General features: G+C 34.3%; 1 protein-coding gene across 1 annotated transcript in view; it reads right to left on the bottom strand.

Moving 5' to 3' along the window:
* Positions 1-3,875, bottom strand: part of LOC148951789 (lactosylceramide 4-alpha-galactosyltransferase-like) — a 33,591-nt gene extending 29,716 nt beyond the window's left edge. Inside the window, exon 1 of the mRNA XM_089088717.1 lies at positions 3,833-3,875. Coding sequence (XP_088944843.1) covers positions 3,833-3,841 — 9 coding nt within the window. The 5' untranslated portion in view covers positions 3,842-3,875. The remainder of the gene's footprint in view (positions 1-3,832) is intronic.
* Between the last annotated feature and the right edge of the window lie 14,573 nt (positions 3,876-18,448).

Below are 18,448 nucleotides of genomic sequence, written 5' to 3'. Positions count from 1 at the left end.
ACAACTCTAAACTCCTAACTAAAACTAAACTAAACTAGAACTCTAACAAAACTCTAAGCTAAAACTCTAAGCTAAAAACTCTTAACTATAACTAAACTAAACTTCAACTCTAACTAAAACTCTAAGCTAAGACTCTAAGGTAAAACTCTTAACTAAACCTAACCTAACCTCTGCTGTGTGTCAGGATGAGTGTTTCCTTGTCTGTGGAGATTTTGAGAAAAAAGTCTGCTCGTCTCTCTCAGACATTGGTAAAAGTTCTGTTAAAGTATTTCATTTTCTAATATATCCTCTATGAGCCTGCTAGTAGTATCTTTATCTCTAAAAATTCCTTTTCCATCTCTGACCTTTTTAATAGATATTCTGAACCTTTGACATTCTAGCATACCCTAAAAATAATGAACACTTAACAAAGTAATGCATAAGATATTTTTAATGAAATAACGAAATATAGAATATTGATATAAAAATATGTTAAATACATTAGTATATATTATTAGTACACTTGCGCTTCACTTTCCGTCAATTCATCTTTATATTCATTAATGGTATTGTCTACTAATGTCCTTTTTATTCTGCCTGCGATTTCACTGTCTATTGTCACATTGTTTTTACATAGATAGCAGTTTTGGCACATTGACAAGATATGATTAATGACGTTAGTGCAGGAGTATGCTTGTCTTCTTCTTGTCCGCTTTAAAATGCTAATACCGGAAAGATGATGATAGGATATATCAACAGGTAATGTGTTACCAGCAACAGTAGCAAGGAGTTGTCCCCGATCATCGACAATTATTTTTATGTTTGCATTCTCTTTGAGTACTAATTTCTCTGGTAATGTTACTCTCGCATATCCACCGTTTACACGATTGAAATCCTTGGGTACTCCAAAGAAATCTAACTTCTCGCTGTAATGACAACACATTTATACATTTCCAATAGTGTTACCACTTGCACTCGTTTCATAGTTCAGGTATTTCTCCTTGTCAGCATTTAACACGACAATGATTTTATCATGTGCACATACTTTCGTCGAATAATTCATCTTCACTTTTTTACAGATATGAATTGTGTGTTTATCCTTCCACTGCGTAAAAAATACTGATTTAATGCATGCAATAAAATAGGTTGTATCGATAACCTGCCATACAGTACCAGTGGGAAAGCCGCGTCGTGTCTATAAACAAGCACAGAGTACGATTGATAGAGCCGTAAGCATATTTCATGTCATTTTAAGATACGTAAAAAAAGTTGAAAAAAATACCATGTTGAAAAATTCAAAAAATTATTTTTAAAAATGGGGGGGGGGGGAGGGGGAGGGGGAGGGGGAGAGGGAGGGGAGGGGGATAAGGGGAGGAGGAGGGGAGAGAGGGGGAAGTGGGATGAAGGGGAGGGGAGGAAGGGGAGGAGACTCTTTGGGGATCGGGGGGCCCTTTGGGGGCCTTTGGGGGCCGGGCCTCTTTGGGGTTCCGGGGGGCCTTTGGGGGCTTGGGGGGCCCTTTGGGGGGCGGGGGCTCCTTCGGGTTTGGTGTAGGGGGGGTCAAGGTCTTTTGGGGTGGGGGGGGGGTTGTTGGGGTAGAGGACCTCACAAAACTGTTCAAACAGAACTTGTTTGTTATAACGACCACAGAGTTTCACCCCCACTAATCTTCTAAATCTTCTTCTAAAATGTCTCTAGCTGGTTTGCTCAATCAATTCGCTAAAATTTTTAAAACGGTTTTAACCAAATAATCTCTAAATGTAGTTTCTGCGAGCTCCTTCTAGTAGTGATTCTTGGTCATAACTATCCAACTTTTTCTCAAGCCTGTTTAGTCTGTCCTCTAAATTTTCATGTTCATTACTAAGTCCCTTTAGCGACTTTTCGATTCGCTGAAACTTGGGGTTAAATTCATTTGTGAGAGCATCATAAATTTGACTAGCAATAAGCTCAGTCGATTCCTTAAGAGAGTTTGAGCTAGCCAGTTTTTCCAAAACTTTTTGAGTTAGACTGTTTTTATCCAGTTTAGCTTGGGTTAATACTGCTGCCGTTAAAGTTGCCGTTGTATCGGGCTAATACTGCTAATGCTGGGCCATTTGCTTTTATCATTACCTCTCAGCGCAAGGTATGTTTTTGACAGTCTCAAGTAAATATCAGGCGTAGTAGCAAGCTCTTCAAAAGCTTGTTTTGAAGCAGGAGCAGACAAATTAACAGTGGTAGGATCATATACTTGGAGATTTGCATCCACAAGGCGAAATTCATCATGCGATCCATAGCAAAATGCCGTGTAAACTGGCTTGCCTCGTGTATCTTTACCAGCTTTGATTATTCTTACTGGCCAGTGGGGATAATCTTTGAACTTCGCAAGAGCAAGATCAAACTGTTTAAAAGCCATGATTATCAGTAGCAAAATAAAAAAAAAACAAAAGACTTATTTCAAAAGAAATTTGAAATCTTTAAAAGCTTCGCTTTAATGACCTAAATTATTCCCAATTATTCCCAGAGATGGTACATAAATCATTTTGATAACATAGCAGCAAAAAGCGCTTTTTGGTCGATCTTGCTCCAAATCATGAGTAAATCATAATATATAACAGCTTAAAGTGCAAAAACAGTATTAAAGCAAGAATTGAAGGTAAAAAATGGAAATTCCTCCATTTTAAATGGATGTTTTTGGGGTTCATGGGGACGGGCAGTAGGAAAGGCATTGAAGGGGTTGCTTTAGCCTTTTCCTCTCAAATTCAAATTCAATATTTAATTGACCTCCCCTCCTATATATGTTCCCCCCAGGTTTGAAGTTGACCCTTTTAGCCATTAATGTCCTTTGCCGAAGAATTGTATATGTAGTATTTTGATGACTTTGATGCTAACACCACAATATCATTTGATTTCAAGATTCCAACTTTTTATTTCACACAAAATAAACAAACACAAATAATTGAATAAAACCAACGGGGAGCTGAGCTTGAAAAGAAGGCTATCTGTTATTACCTTAATTTCAAATCCACCCAAAAAAGTATAAAAATAAAAGTAAAAATATAAACAAAACCGTCATAACAAAGAGCAGGAGGGGGACAAAGAAGGCTACCTCAGCTAAAAAAAAATGTTAAAAAATTCCAAATATAATACTAAAAAAATTATAAAGTAAAATCACCCTGTCATCAAAGTTTAATAATAGCTTCTACTAATTTTGTCTTTAAAAGTGATCGGCTATTGAGATTTTTAAATTGTTTGAATGTTCCTTGCAAAAATGCCACTTAAGTGCATGACATTAGATTGGCAGGATAAAAAAAGGGTGTCAGGAATGCTAAAATCCTTCAACTAACAACATATTAGGAGAAAGATATGATGTTAGGTTTCGAATAAAGAATTGAAATTTCGAGAAGATTTGAAAGAATTGGGAATTGAAGATTATTAGAAAAGATTGAAGATTAGGTCATAATGGTAAATTAGAGCAGATAAAAAAAATTTATTTTAAATAGATGGGGTAAAGGAGAAGTGTGCACATATGTGGTGGTCTCAGGTAGGTTCGTGCTGCAGTAAGTTGTTTGTAGTAACAACATAAGTAGCTTAGGTTCAAATTACCCTTTTTGGGAAGTTTTATTGAGAAAGTAAAAATCTAAAATTGAAAAAAAAAAATATCTAGAAAAATTTTACTCCATAAAAAGCTAGTCATTACTCACTAATTAGGTACAGGCCTACAGACTAATGTCTAGTTACGATGACAAGATGCAATTACTTGAAGGCCAAAATTGATTGTAAATATTTGTAAAACAAAATTTAAACTAAAAAGAAAAGAAATGAATACGTTAGAATAATATAACTTATAAGTTATTTTACTTTATTTAAACAATGTACCTTTTTCATTTAATTCTTTTACTTATTCCTAGTTGGATTATTTGCCAATCTAATACTGAAGCTAAATTTGCCATTGACAGGTCATCTTAAAGTGGTCATAACAGACTTGTTTATACTGCGCATGTCCTCTATAACCCGTCCCGTATGTTTTTCTTCATAAATAATTAAAAATTTATTTTCCCCTAGACAGGTTTTTCAAAGAAAAGCAAAGAGCTCCATTAAGCCAAGAATGAGCAGAAATCAAGTCAAACAATTACCACAAATCAGCAAAAATTTACCGTGAGTAAGGCTAATAACCCCCGTGCCTTCTCAATATATATATCTCATGACATATACTGATATTTATTCCTTAAAAATTTGATAATTTTTTTTTTATGAAAGTAAGAAAAGTGAAAACATTTAAAACGCATTTTGTTTTTAGTAAAGAGCAAATTGTGTTCTTGTCTTCAGAAGGCATGGGGGTTATTAGCCGTGCTCGTGTTAATTTTTGCTCGTTTTGAGTTTGAATCTGCTATTTATTGTAATTTCTGTTTGTTTTGAGTTTCATTTATTTATTGATTCTGATTTGTGGTACTTTCAGGCTTGGAAGATTATTTGACTTTATTTCTGCTCATTCTTGGCTTAATGAAGCTCTTTACATTACTTTGGAAAACTCATTTTGTGGAAAAAGCTTTTTGAATTCATTTCTGTTCGCTTTTTATCAAAATAGTCTTTTTCATGGAAAAAATAATGTTTTATATCTTTTCAGTTTCTTTCTGTCTATAAAAATCCATAGGATGGGTTGCTACTTGTATGTTGGAGAAACTTTTTCAACAGTTTTTACTCCTGACACAAACAGTATCATTTAGTTTAATTTTATAGCTTCTTAAGTTGACCTTAAAAATAAAACTTAATATCATTCCCATGAGATTCTATCTGACAACCTGGATACACTTACGCTTTTTTCATTTATTTAAATTGCAAGAGCAGAAGTAGTAATAGTAGCATCCCCAAAAGTTTCAAATTAATACCCCAAGTCGTTCTTGATATATTGCTGAGGCAGCCACAAATATGATGCCTTTTGATTAATTTTAAAGCAACGTTTATTTTTAAAGTACAATGGGCCAATTGCATAATTTTGGGGGTTTGAAATGCCTAATATCTCTAAGGACATAGTTGCTGGACCTTTCTACTATGCTGAACAAAATGACTATCACAAAATTTTTACTGGATAGGTTTGGAAACTGAGTGGGCTTGAGAAAGGGCTGCTTGCCCCCCAATCGCTTTTTACTCGAACACCCGAACTTTGAATTTTGAATCAAATTACCTCCTTTAAAAGTCTCAGTAATATATCTAGCTATTATTGAGTGGTGCTGCCTGTGATATTGCTTAAATGCCAATTTCAAAACCTGCATGCGTACAGTTGTTTCGTTAGACTGGAGTTATCGTCATTAGTTACGGTAACTGCAATGATAGTATTAAAAGTAAACACATAGTGCCTTCTGGTTAGTTCAAAATCCCTCACAATTTACCCTTAAAGGTCTAAATTAATGATATAAGTTGTTCTTCAGATATTGCTTTGCCACCTTTTTGAAGTCCATTTGCTCATAGTTTGTTTTGATTTAGTTCAACATCCGCCTAAATATTCCTTAAAAGCTTCACCTTAATACCCTTAGCTTGCGCAGTAGCAATTATTGTTGCAGCATTAGTTGCAGGATGGGCATAGCACTTTTAGTTTCTTCAACATCCCCTTCAACACAAGCTGAAAGTTTCAGCTTAATACATACCGTCAACCATTCTTTAAGCATGTCTGAAGCTTCCCGTTGACAACCAGTGTGGGCATAGTGTGTTTCGAATTATTTCCATGCAGTTTCTATACATAGATAGAGAGAGAGAGAGAGATAAATAAATAGATTTATTCACACGAAAAGCCCAATGGAGCCATGGAGACATACACACAACAAGTGAAAAAATAGAGCAACAAAACATAGACTGAAAAGACACTAAGACCGGTTATTTAAGAAAATCATCGCGATATCTCATACCTACCCGGATGAACTTTCCAATATTATTTATATTTAAGTAATAACTACTTCTGAAAATTTTCAAAATCCAATCCCTCCCCCCATCCTCCCTAGCAAGTGTTTCCAAGCTCAACTCCCTACATTCCCCTAAAAAATGATGCAAAGACTCCACACATAGGGCAACTGTAAGGACCATCCCTCGGTCTATCCCTCCCTAAATATTTCCTACGTTCTCCAAGAGGCATAAAATTTACCCTTACATATATTAGACATTTCAAATCTTCCGGAGCCAATTCCATTGTTACGTAACTTTTTTCGCCCAAGTTCTCCTTTACCTCCGCATATAGCCCAAAGGACTGCGAGGTGGCCTTCTCAGCTTGCCAAACCTGAACTTCCTGAGATTTTAGTCTAGTAGCAACTAACCTAGATACAGTCCCTGTCATCCCTCGTATCCCTTTTCCCTCATCTCCAGTAATTACCTAGCCCTGCATGGTTTAATATATTCTTCACCTGATTTGGTCACAAATCATTCCTCCTATCTTGAAGCATCATTAAAAATACTTGTTTAACTAGCCTATTATCTTCTATCGATGACACCCTTTCCCAATATTTAACCATACAAATTAACCTACTCTGTCTCATACACGTTATTCCTATATTCCCTCACAGCACTAACCATTAAACTTATTATAAAGGCCTAACATACGCTTAAAAAACCTCAACTGCATTCTTTCTAAATTTACCCCTTTGTCAAACCCCCAAAGCTCCGCCCCGTAATGCAAAGCCGATCTAACCCTAGCCTTAAAAATATACTTTAGCAATGCAAAATCCCTAATTTCCTTAATACTACTTTTACTTAATTTGACTTAATTTCTACCATCTTAAGATGTTTTTCCATTAGTCCAGGAAGTTTGAAAAAAAGGGCCTGACCGGGAACAAATTGCAAGAGAAAATATTCTTTGACTACCCAACTCAAAAAAATGTACTGATTCCAAATATGCAAAGTTGGCTCATCTATCTGTCTCACAAATATGTTTTTTTTAGATTGAGGTTGTTTTTGAGGGGTTGAGTTTTGTGTTTCCTATCTAGGCCTACAACAAAAAAATGTCGTCTAGAATAGTGTAATAGGTCACGGTGATTAGGAAAGTCAGTTTTAATTTAGCGTAAAATTAAAACTTAGGTTTATTTAATTTGAGGTTGATTTTAAGAAGGTGAAATTCCTGCTGCCAGGTAAAGGCATACTACAACAACATTTATGCGTAGAACAGGGTATTAGATCACAGATGTTATGAAAATCACCTTTATATGAAATTAAAATTAAAAATTAGGTTTTTTGAGGTTGAGGTTGATTTTGAGGACGTGAATTCGTTTTTACATATAAAGTTTTAAAATTAAAACTTTTATTTAAAAGTTTCATTAGTGTTAAACCACGCTTAATCTGAAAGAAACCGGTCTTGAAAAGTAGTATGAGAACTGCCGTCAACTTATTTTTGTCTAAAGAGGTGTAAAACAAAAAAAATTATGTCTAGAATTGGGTACTAGATCATGGTGATTGTGAAAATCATCTTTATTTTAACGTAAAACTAAAAACTATGTTTATTATGACCCTGATAAACATACAAATTATTTATTTATTGGTAGCTCGAAACTACCAATCCCGACGCGTTCGACAATTTTTAAAAAGAGAAGATATGTAATCCGCAGATCCGAAAATTCTTGGGCGGTTTGTCGTCAGATTTGGTCATTGAGCAGGTCTTCATGCGCTTGTTGAAAACTAACGGTGGTCTTACAAGGAGAAGCGGCGTATTTGGGTTGCAGAGGCTGACTTGGTTACTTTGGTCTAAAACTAACGGTGGTTTTACAAGGAGAAGCGGCGTATTTGAGTTGCAGAGGCTGACTTGGTTACTCTCAGCACCAACTTGTAGTGCAATTAATTCGTCGATGCAAAATCAAGTCCAATACAAGAGAAGCGAAGAGCACAAAGAAGATTCAGAGTTGAAGATTGAACGCGACAACCATGATACTAGCAAGCTTGTTTGCTTTCTTCCTAATAATACCCCTTTCGCAGAAAACCCGAGCTTGCAAAACATTATTTCTGGAGTTACGGCTGATGAAAAAGTCAACGTCGACACAGCTAGATCCGTCAGACAAGAGATCATAGATAGCATGACAAGGGAAAACGTCAAAACGTACACATTCAAAAAAATGTCGGTGGCCGTAACCCTTGCTAATATAGCTGCACCAGTTATTAATGGACAGTCAGTTTCCGTTGATACAGCATTGATGTTTCAGCGGCTGGTGACAATTACTTAAAAAAGCGACGATAATTTGGAGTCATACTTGAGTATGAATTGTGCTCACCACCTCTGTCAGTTTTTGAAGAAAACTGGCTTCTACGATTAGCCAAAAAGCCTGCCCTCCTCGATACAATGTGGCGTCTAGTTGCAGAACAACAGCCAAAAACTGAAGACTTCGTCAAAGACCTCAGTGACAGGCACATAGTTTTCGATGGTGGGACACTGCTTCAGCGAATCACTTGGGAAAATAACTCGGCTTATGATAGTATCTACCCGAAGTATGTTGACTGCGTTGCACGGACATACGGGTTGTAAAAGACGTAGGTGGTTTTCGATGGATACAACCAAGCACCTCCAATCAAAGACATCACCCATTTGAGACGGAAAGGGTCATGATCGTATCCGCATATCAGTTCTAACAGGAATATGGTCTGTTTTACAAAGAAAGAAGTGTTCATAAGCAACTTCAAGAATAAGCAAGCATCATAGCCATGACCAGTGAGTACCTGACCAAAGCTTTGTTTCAGGTATACCAGGCAGAAGGTGACACTTCTCATTGTTCTAACTGCAGTTCAATCTGCTTCTTTTATGACCTGGTTGGAGACGACACAGATCTGCTTATACTCCTGTGTTATCATGCACAGACAGACAATTAAGCGATCTACTTTTACTCTGAGCCTCAAGCTGGAATCTCAAAGAATAGAAATTGGGATATAAATGCAACGGAACTCAAACTTGGATCTCGTGTATGTAGCAGAATCCTGTATGTCCATGCCTTCCTTGGGTGCGGTTCAACTTCTCGTATCTATAGCATTGGCAAATCATCGGGGCTACAGTTTATGATGAAAATCAATGAGGTTTACGAGTCCCCTATAGTTGTTATGGACCCACTATCCATCAAGCACGAAATTTCAGAAACTGAGGAGAAAACAATGATTCTTTTTATATAAGTGTCCAGGCTCAATCTCAACCTCATTCGTCATCTCAAATTCATCAAGAAAGTTACAGCCTCTGCTTCTTATTTTGAATCAAAAGGTCTCCCTACCACCAGTGAGGCTTTCAGCTTCCACTCATTTCGAGCTTATTTGCAAGTTAGATCATGGTACCGTGGGATGTAATCTCGACCCTACCCAGTTCGGTTGGGTAATTCAGAATAGACTATATTGCTCTATTTTTGGTGAACTCCCAGCTGCCCCCAACTCTCTCATTGCAGTTTTCCACTGTCACTGCAAAACCAACTGCTCAAATATGCGATGCACTTGCAAAAGAAATGGCATGAAATGCACCTGGGCCTGTGGACCTTGCAAGGGAATAAGTTGTGCTAACTGTGTTACAACTGAGTTTCTCGGAGCTGATGATCTGGAAGATAACGAAAACCTATGAATATTGATATTTCGATTGTTTATCACATTTGTATATTATATAACCGAAGAAGTCGAGAATGCTTTAATCGTTAGTTAAAACATCGAACTGGGCGATACTTGTCATTTTACATTTTAATACCAGTTTATTTCAGATTAAGCGTGGTTTAACACTAATGGAATATTTAAATGAAAGTTTTAATTTATGTTCAAATAAAAGGGATTTTCATAATCACCGTGATCTAGTATCCTATTCTAGACATTAATTTTGTTGCTCTACGCATTTATATGTAGAAACGAATTCACCTCCTGAAAATCAACCTCAACCTAAAAAAACCTAAGTTTTAATTTGAAGTTTAAATAAAAGTGATTTTTATAATCACCGTGATCTATTACGCTATTCTAGACATCAATTTTGTTGTTGTACGCCTATATATGAAACACAAAATTCACCTCCTTAAAATGAACCTCAACCTAAAAACAGCATATTTGTAAAGCAGATAGATGAGCCAACTTTGCATATTTGGAATCAGCATATTTTTTGAGTCGGGTTGTCAAAGAGTCTTTTCTCTTGCAATTTGTTCCCGGTCAAATCGTTCCCTTCCTGGACTACATTTCCCATCTGACGATAGTCAACAACCTAAGTACTGAAATTCATCTACACGGTCTAGTGTCCTACCTTCATACGTAAATATACCAAAATTTTCGCCATTATATTCTTAGTTTTAATAGCAGTAGTGGTGTTCTACAGAGGGCGTGTTCTGATTCAGTTCATCTTCCCCTCAAAATATCTTGAAAATTTCATCTTGATACCCTTAGGGATAGTTGTAACAGTAGTAGCATTGATACTACTAGTAATAGTATTGAAAAGTGGTAGCACTACTAGCAGCAGTAGTATTAACCTATTACTTTTTGGATATCCCTCTCATCAAGTCCTGGAAGTTTCAATTTAATACAATTAACGATTGCTATGACATTGCTGATATGTCCTTTTAATAACCTGTATGTTCATATACTTCTTGAAATTTTAACCTCAATGCTCTTAGCCCAATAAGGAGTTGCGATAGAAGTAGTAGTTGCAGTAGTTGTAAATATAGCAGCAACAGTAGCATAAGCAGTAGTGTGCACATATTGCCTTTTCATGCGAATATCTTCCCCTTTAAGGATTCTTTTTAAGTTCCAACTTTATAATCAAATCAATTTTTGAGGTACGCTATTTGGGTAATATGCATAGATATAGCGTCTTTTGATTTATTCCAAATTTTTCCATAATACTGTAAATGGAGTAGTGTGGTAGTAGTAGCGATGGTAGTTAAAGTAGTACTGGTAGCATGCAAATATTGCCTTTTTCATCATCTCCCTTATCATTTCCTGAGTTTTCCCAATTAATATACTCAGGTATTCCTATGTTGCACCCTTTTGACAATCCGAATGCATATAACGTGTTTTGATCTAGTTCCACACTCCTCTTACCATCCTCTGAAAGGCTAGCCAAAATACCCTTCGTCTTACTGAAAAGTAAAGTTGAAACATGCATACCCTTCTCAATAACATAGACTATACGTACACATTGAACGAGTTGATGTAGATAATAAGTTCTCTTATATTTTTTAATTCAGAGGGGAGTTTTTCGAACAAATAAATGGTCTACCTATGGAGGCCCCTTTATCTCCTTTATTAGCTAATATTTTTGTGGAAAATACTGAAACAATTGCGTTAGATTCATATTTTTTAAACATGTTTTATGAGGTCGGTATAGTGGTGACATAATTTCAGTATGGGATTATGGGGAGGAGGAATTAAAAGGATTTTTGTAACATCTTAATTGTTTGGGGGGGGATTTAAAGTTTTCTGTTGAATTAGAAGAGAATGGGAAACTTACTTTTCTTGATGTTCATCTTTTTAAAAATGAAAATAGTCGGGATTTCAAAATTCACAGCAAACCAACAAATAGCAACAGATTTCTGTCTTATAGTTCCGGTCACGCTCGCCAAGTAAGAATTGGCTTGATCATTTCTTTAACTGACCGGATCTTTAGTATTTAGTTTTTTCTAAGAAAAATACTAATAAGCAGTATGTATCCAGAGTGGTTAATTAACCAGACTTTTTCCAAAAGAATAAAAAGGTTTCTAGAGATTTCTAAGGAAGTCTTGGAAACAACTCGGGAGAAGAATGTTTTTTGTTCCTTACCATATGTACTCGGGCTAAGTGAAAAACTTAAAAAGAATTTTACAAAGTGATGGTCTAAAAATAGCTTTAAAGAGTAAAAATACTTTGGGTAGTTTTCTAAATTTTGGGAAGGATCTAACTTCAGTGGGACAACAAAGTGGGATCTATCAGGTTCCATGTACTTGTGGAAGCTCATATGTGGCACGATTGTTACAGCATAAAGATTCTATTTCTTCGGCTTTAAAGCAAGATTCTAAGTCTGATGATTTTTCTTCAACCGTTTCATATTATATTTTAAATTTTCCAGACTTATTTATTTTGTTCGATATTGTCTCTTTGATTTCTAGGGATCGGGGTTTAAAGCAAATTTTTCGTGAAACTCTTGAAATAAAGAAAATATTATTCAAGAATGTTGCTTTGAATCGTGACACAGGTGAATTTGAGCTAAATTATATCTACGATAATTAACTAAAATCTGACAGAGTAAAGTTCAATTCGCAAAATGTAGTTGACCTCTGTCCAAATGTTATATCATTGAACGCTAATGAACCGAATCAAAGAAGGTCAAAGAGGCTAGCTTCCGCCTTTGCTTTGAAAAGAATTAGAGAATTAAACAATATGTAGTTTATGTAGATTGTGTATATAAACTATTGTTTAAAATTGTTTTAGTTTAGTTTTACTACTGATGACGGTCACTGCATATGTGACCAAAATAACTGGTATTTATGTGAATTTCTATCACTGTTGCCATCGTTACTATCTATTATTAAAAAAAAAAAAAAACAAGTTTTTTTAACTGAAAGTAAGAAACGACGTTAAAACTTAAAACTAACAGAAATTATTCCGTATATGAAAGGGCTGTCAGTAAGGAGCCAGGTATTACCGCGACGGGGAGTGTGTGTTGCCATCTATAATCGAGTCTAACGGTACAAGACCACACCTCTTTCTAGACCTGTTTGATGGTTATATTGTTTGCTGATTATATTGTTTGATGTTGTTTCTTTTCTTTTTAATGGTTATTTGATGTTGTTTCATGGTTCTGTTTGTTGATGGTTGGTTTGATGGTTATCGCAGTTGATGATTTGACGTTTTTTTCATGGTTCTGTTTGTTGATGGTTGGTATGATGTTGTTTCATGGTTCTGTTTATTGATGGTTGGTTTGATGTTGTTACATGGTTCTGTTTGTTAATGGTTGGTTTGATAGATATTTTCAGAAATTCAAACGAGATCAAGACAGATTGAATATATTTTACGCGGGAAATGGTTTCCTGGGAATTTAGAATGTGACAGCGCAGGGATGCCGAAACAAAGGAACATTCTGAAATTACTTTTAGGGGATTATTTGGGAAAAAACAAATTAATCAAAATTTTAGGGATTTTTTTGGGTGAAACAGTTTAAGACATTTTAGAGGATAATTTGGGGTGAAACTCTGTAGTCATTATAATACACAAGTTCCTTTTGAACAGTGTTGTGAGGTCTACTACCCCAACCCCCCCCCCCCATCTTTTTTGCCCTCTCCCCCATTTTTTTAATACTTTTTTTTGTAAGCATGGTTCACTTAGAGTGGCGCAGGCCCCCCCAAACTTTTTGGTCCCCTTCCAAAATTTTTTAATACTTTTTTGGGCAATTGAGACACAGTAGGGCCCCCTCCCCGCTAACTTTTGAGTCCCTCCCCACATTTTTTTAATACTTTTATTTGCGCACTTGAGACACAGAAGGGCCACCAAAGGCCCCCCCAACTTTTTTCAAAGTTCAAAATGAAATTTGAAACATCTTAAGAATGTAACAGATACAAGGTAAACCACGACAAAACACTACTGAAATATTCCAACTCTTACATTTCAACGAAAAAAAAAACAAACTGAACTTTGAAACATCAAGAGAATGTAACAGTGACAAGTTAAACCACGATAAAACACTACTAAAATATTCCAAGTCTTACATTTCAATTTAAAAAAAAAATGAACTTTGAAACATCAAGAGAATGTAACAGTGACAAGGTAAACCATGACAGAATACTACTGAAATATTCCAATTCTTACATTTGAATAAAAAATATCCGAAATGAACTTTAAAACATCTTAAGAATGTAACAGAGACAAGGTGAACCACGACGAAACATTATCGAAATATTCCAACTCTTACATTTCAACGAAAAACATCCGAAATGAACTTTAAAGCATTTTCAGAATGTAACAGTGACAAGGTAAACCACGACAAAACACTACTGAAATATTCCAACTCTTACATTTCACCGAAGAAAAAAAAATCCAAAATGAACTTTGAAACATCTTCAGAATGTAACAGTAACAAGGTAAACCACGACAAAACAATACTGAAATAATCCAACTCTTACATTTCAACTAAAAAAAAAAATCAAAAAAGAACTTTGAAACATCAAGAGTATGTAACAGTGACAAGGTAAACGACGACAAAACACTACTGAAATATTCCAACTCTTACATTTCAATGGAAAAAAAGTCCAAAATGAACATTAAAACATCAAGAGAATGTAACAGTGACAAGATAAATCACGACATAACACTACTGAAATATTCTAACTCTTACAGTTCAACGAAAAAATCTAAAATGAACTTTGAAACATCTTCAGAATGTAACAGTGACAAGTTATTCACAACAAAACACTACTGAAATATTCCAACTCTTACATTTCAACGAAAAAAAAAATCCAAAATGAACATTGAAACATCAAGAGAATGTAACAGAGACAAGGTAAACCACGACAAAACAATACTGAAATATTCCAACTCTTAAATTTCAACGAAAAAATCCAAAATGAACTTTGAAACATCTTCAGAATGTAACAGCGACATAGTAAACCATGACAAAACACTACTGAAAAAATCCAACTCTGACATTTCAACCAAAAAAAAAAAAATTCAAATGAACTTTGAAACATCAAGAGAATGCAACAGTGACAAAGTAAACCACGACTAAACACTACTGAAATATTCCAACTCTTACAGTTCAACGAAAAATTTCAAAATGAACTTTGAAACATCTTAAGAATGTAACAGATACAAGGTAAACCACGACAAAACACTACTGAAATATTCCAACTCTTACATTTCAACTAAAAAAAAAAACAAACTGAACTTTGAAACATCAAGAGAATGTAACAGTGACAAGTTAAACCACGATAAAACACTACTAAAATATTCCAAGTCTTACATTTCAATTTAAAAAAAAATGAACTTTGAAACATCAAGAGAATGTAACAGTGACAAGGTAAACCATGACAGAATACTACTGAAATATTCCAACTCTTACATTTCAATGAAAAACATCCAAAATGAACTTTGAAACATATTAAGAATGTAACAGAGACAAGGTGAACCACGACAAAACATTATCGAAATATTCCAACTCTTACATTTCAACAAAAAACATCCGAAATGAACTTTGAAGCATTTTCAGAATGTAACAGTGACAAGGTAAACCACGACAAAACACTACTGAAATATTCCAACTATTAAATTTCAACGAAAAAAAAAATCCAAAATAAATTTGGAAACATCTTCAGATTGTAACAGTAACATGGTAAACCACGGCAAAACACTACTGAAATATTTCAATTATTAAATTTCAATGAAAAAAAAAAATCAAAAAAGAACTTTGAAACATAAAGAGTATGTAACAGTGACAAGGTAAACGACGACAAAACACTACTGAAATATTCCAACTCTTACATTTCAATGAAAAAAAGTCCAAAATGAACATTAAAACATCAAGAGAATGTAACGGTGACAAGGTAAATCACGACAAAACACTACTGAAATATTCTAACTCTTACAGTTCAACTAAAAAAATCTAAAATGAACTTTGAAACATCTTCAGAATGTAACAGTGACAAGTTAAACCACGACAAAACACTACTGAAATAATCCAACTCTTACATTTCAACGAAAAAAAAATCCAAAATGAATATTGAAACATCAAGAGAATGTAACAGTGACAAGGTAAACCACGACAAAACACTACTTGAAATATTCCAACTCTTACATTTCAACGAAAAAAATCCTTCAGAATGTAACAGCGACATAGTAAACCATGACAAAACACTACTGAAATAATCCAACTCTGACATTTCAACCAAAAAAAAAATCAAATGAACTTTGAAACATCAAGAGAATGCAACAGTGACAAAGTAAACCACGACTAAACACCTGAAATATTCCAACTCTTACAGTTCAACGAAAAAATCAAAAATGAACTTTGAAACATCTTCAGAATGTAACAGTGACAAGGTAAACCATGACAAACACTACTGAAATATTCAAACTCTTACATTTAAACGAAAAATAATCTAAAATGAACTTCGAAACATCAAGAGAATGTAACAGTGACAAGGAATGTAACAGTGACCCATAAAGTTGGGGGGAGGAGTCCCATAAGTTGGGGGGAGGGGAGGCCCTTCTGTGTCTCAAGCAAACAACTCTTACATTTTGGATTTTTTTTTTCGTTATGTTTTTATGTTTCAAATTCATTTCGTTATGTTTCATTATGTTTCAAAATTCATTTTGGATTTTTTTTTTCGGGGAATTGTAAGAGTTGGAATATTTCAGTAGTGTTTTTTCGTGGTTTACCTTGTCACTATTACATTATGAAGATTTTTAAAAGTTAACTTTGAATTTTTTCGTTGAAATGTAAGAGTTGGAATATTTCAGTATTGTTTTGTCTTGGTTTACCTTGTCACTGTTACATTCTGAATATGCTTCAAAGTTCATTTTGATTTTTTCCGCTGAAATGTAAGAGTTGGAATATTTCAATAGTCGTTTTTCGTGGTTTACATTGTCTCTGTTATATTATTAAGATTTTTCGAATTTCATTTTTGATGTTTTTCATTTAAATGTAATAGTTGGAATATTTCCGTAGTGTTCTGTCATGGTTTAACTTGTCACTGTTAAATTATCTTTATATTCCAAAGTTCATTTTGTATTTTTTTTTCATTGAAATGTAGGAGTTGGAATGTTTCAATAGTGTTTTGTAGTGGTTTACCTTCTCACTGTTACACTCTCTTGATGTTTCAAAGTTCAGTTTGTTTTTTTCTCGTTGAAATGTAAGAGTTAAAATATTTCAGTAGCGTTTTTGGTGGTTTACCTTGTCACAGCTACATCATCTTTTTGTTTCAATGTTAATTTTTAATTTTTTTTTTTCGTTGAATTGTAAGAGTTGGACTATTTCAGTAGTGTTTTTTCGTGGGTTAACTTGTCACTGTTACATTCTCTTGATGTTTCAAAGTTCATTTTGGATTTTTTTCGTTTAAATATATGAGTTGGAATATTTCAGTAGTGTTTTGTCGTGGTTTACCTTGTCCCTGTTACATTCTCTTGATGTTTCAAAGTTTATTTTGGATTTTTTTTTTGTTGAAAGGTAAGAATTAGAAAATTTCAGTAGTGTTCTGTCGTGGTTTACCTTGTCACTGTTACATTCTGAAGATGTTTCAAAGTTCATTTTGGATTTCATTCGTTGAAATGTAAGAGTTGGAATTTTTAAGTAATGTTTTGTCATGGTTTACCTTGTCACTGTTACATTCTCTTGATAATTCAAAGTTCATTTAGGACTTTTTTTCGTTGAAATGTAAGAGTTGGAATATTTTAGTAGTGTTTTGTCGTGTTTTACCTTGTCACCCTTACATTCTTTTGATGTTTCAAAGTTCATTTTGGATTTTTTCGTTGAAATGTAAGAGCTAGATTATATCAGCAGCGCCTCGTCGTGGGTTACCATGTCGCTGTTACATTCTGAAGATTTTTCAAAGTTCACTTTTGATTTATTTTTGTTGAAATGATGAATTGTACTATTTAATTAGTTTTTCGTGATGGTTTACATTTTCAGGGTTACATTCTGAAGACGTTTCAAAGTTCATTTTGGACTTGATTAGTTGAACTGTAAGAGTTGGAAAATTTCAGTAGTGTTTTATCCTGGTTTACCTTGTCACTGTTACGTTCTGAAGATGCTTCAGAGTTTATTTTAGATTTTTTTGTTCAAATGTAAGAGTTGGATTATTTTAGTAGGGTTTTGTTGTAGTTTATATATTCAATGTTACATTCTATTGACGTTTCAAAGTTCATTTTGGATTTTTTTCGTTGAAATGTAAGAGTTGGATTATTTCAGTAGTGTTTTTTCATGGTTTATCTTGTCACTGTTACATTCTGAAGATGTTTCAAAGTTCATTTTGGATTTTTTTCATTGAAATTTAAGAGTTGGAATATTTCAGTAGTGTTTTGTCGTGGTTTACCTTGTCACTGTTACATTCTCTTAATGTTTCAAACTTCATTTTGGACTTTTTTTTCGATGACATGTAAGAGTTAGAATATTTCAGTAGTTTTTTGTCGTGGTTTAACTTGTCACTGTTACATTCTCTTGATGTTTCAAAGTTCATTTTGGATTCTTTTTTTGTTGAAATGTAAGAGTAATACAAGAGACTGTAATGGAAATGTAAGAGACAAAACACTACTGAAATATTCCAACTCTTACATTTCAACGAAAAAATCCAAAAGGAACTTTGAAACATCTTCAGAATGTAACAGTGACATGGTAAACCACGACACAACACAGTGACAATACAGTAATAAAACAATACAGACAATAAAACACAAACAATAACAGTGACAAGGTAAACCACGACGAACACTACTGAAATATTCTAACTCTTACAGTTCAACGAAAAAAATCCAAAATGAACTTTGAAACATCAAGAGAATTTAACAGTGACAAGGTAAACCATGACAGAACACTGCTGAAATATTCTAACTCTTTAATTT

Source organism: Artemia sp. Qi Xiang Cuo, chromosome 5, assembly GCF_049724085.1.
Source record: "Artemia sp. Qi Xiang Cuo chromosome 5, ASM4972408v1, whole genome shotgun sequence".
NCBI lineage: Eukaryota > Metazoa > Arthropoda > Branchiopoda > Anostraca > Artemiidae > Artemia > Artemia sp. Qi Xiang Cuo.
Note: the sequence above shows the minus strand (reverse complement) of the source record. Positions and strands in the feature narration are given on the sequence as shown.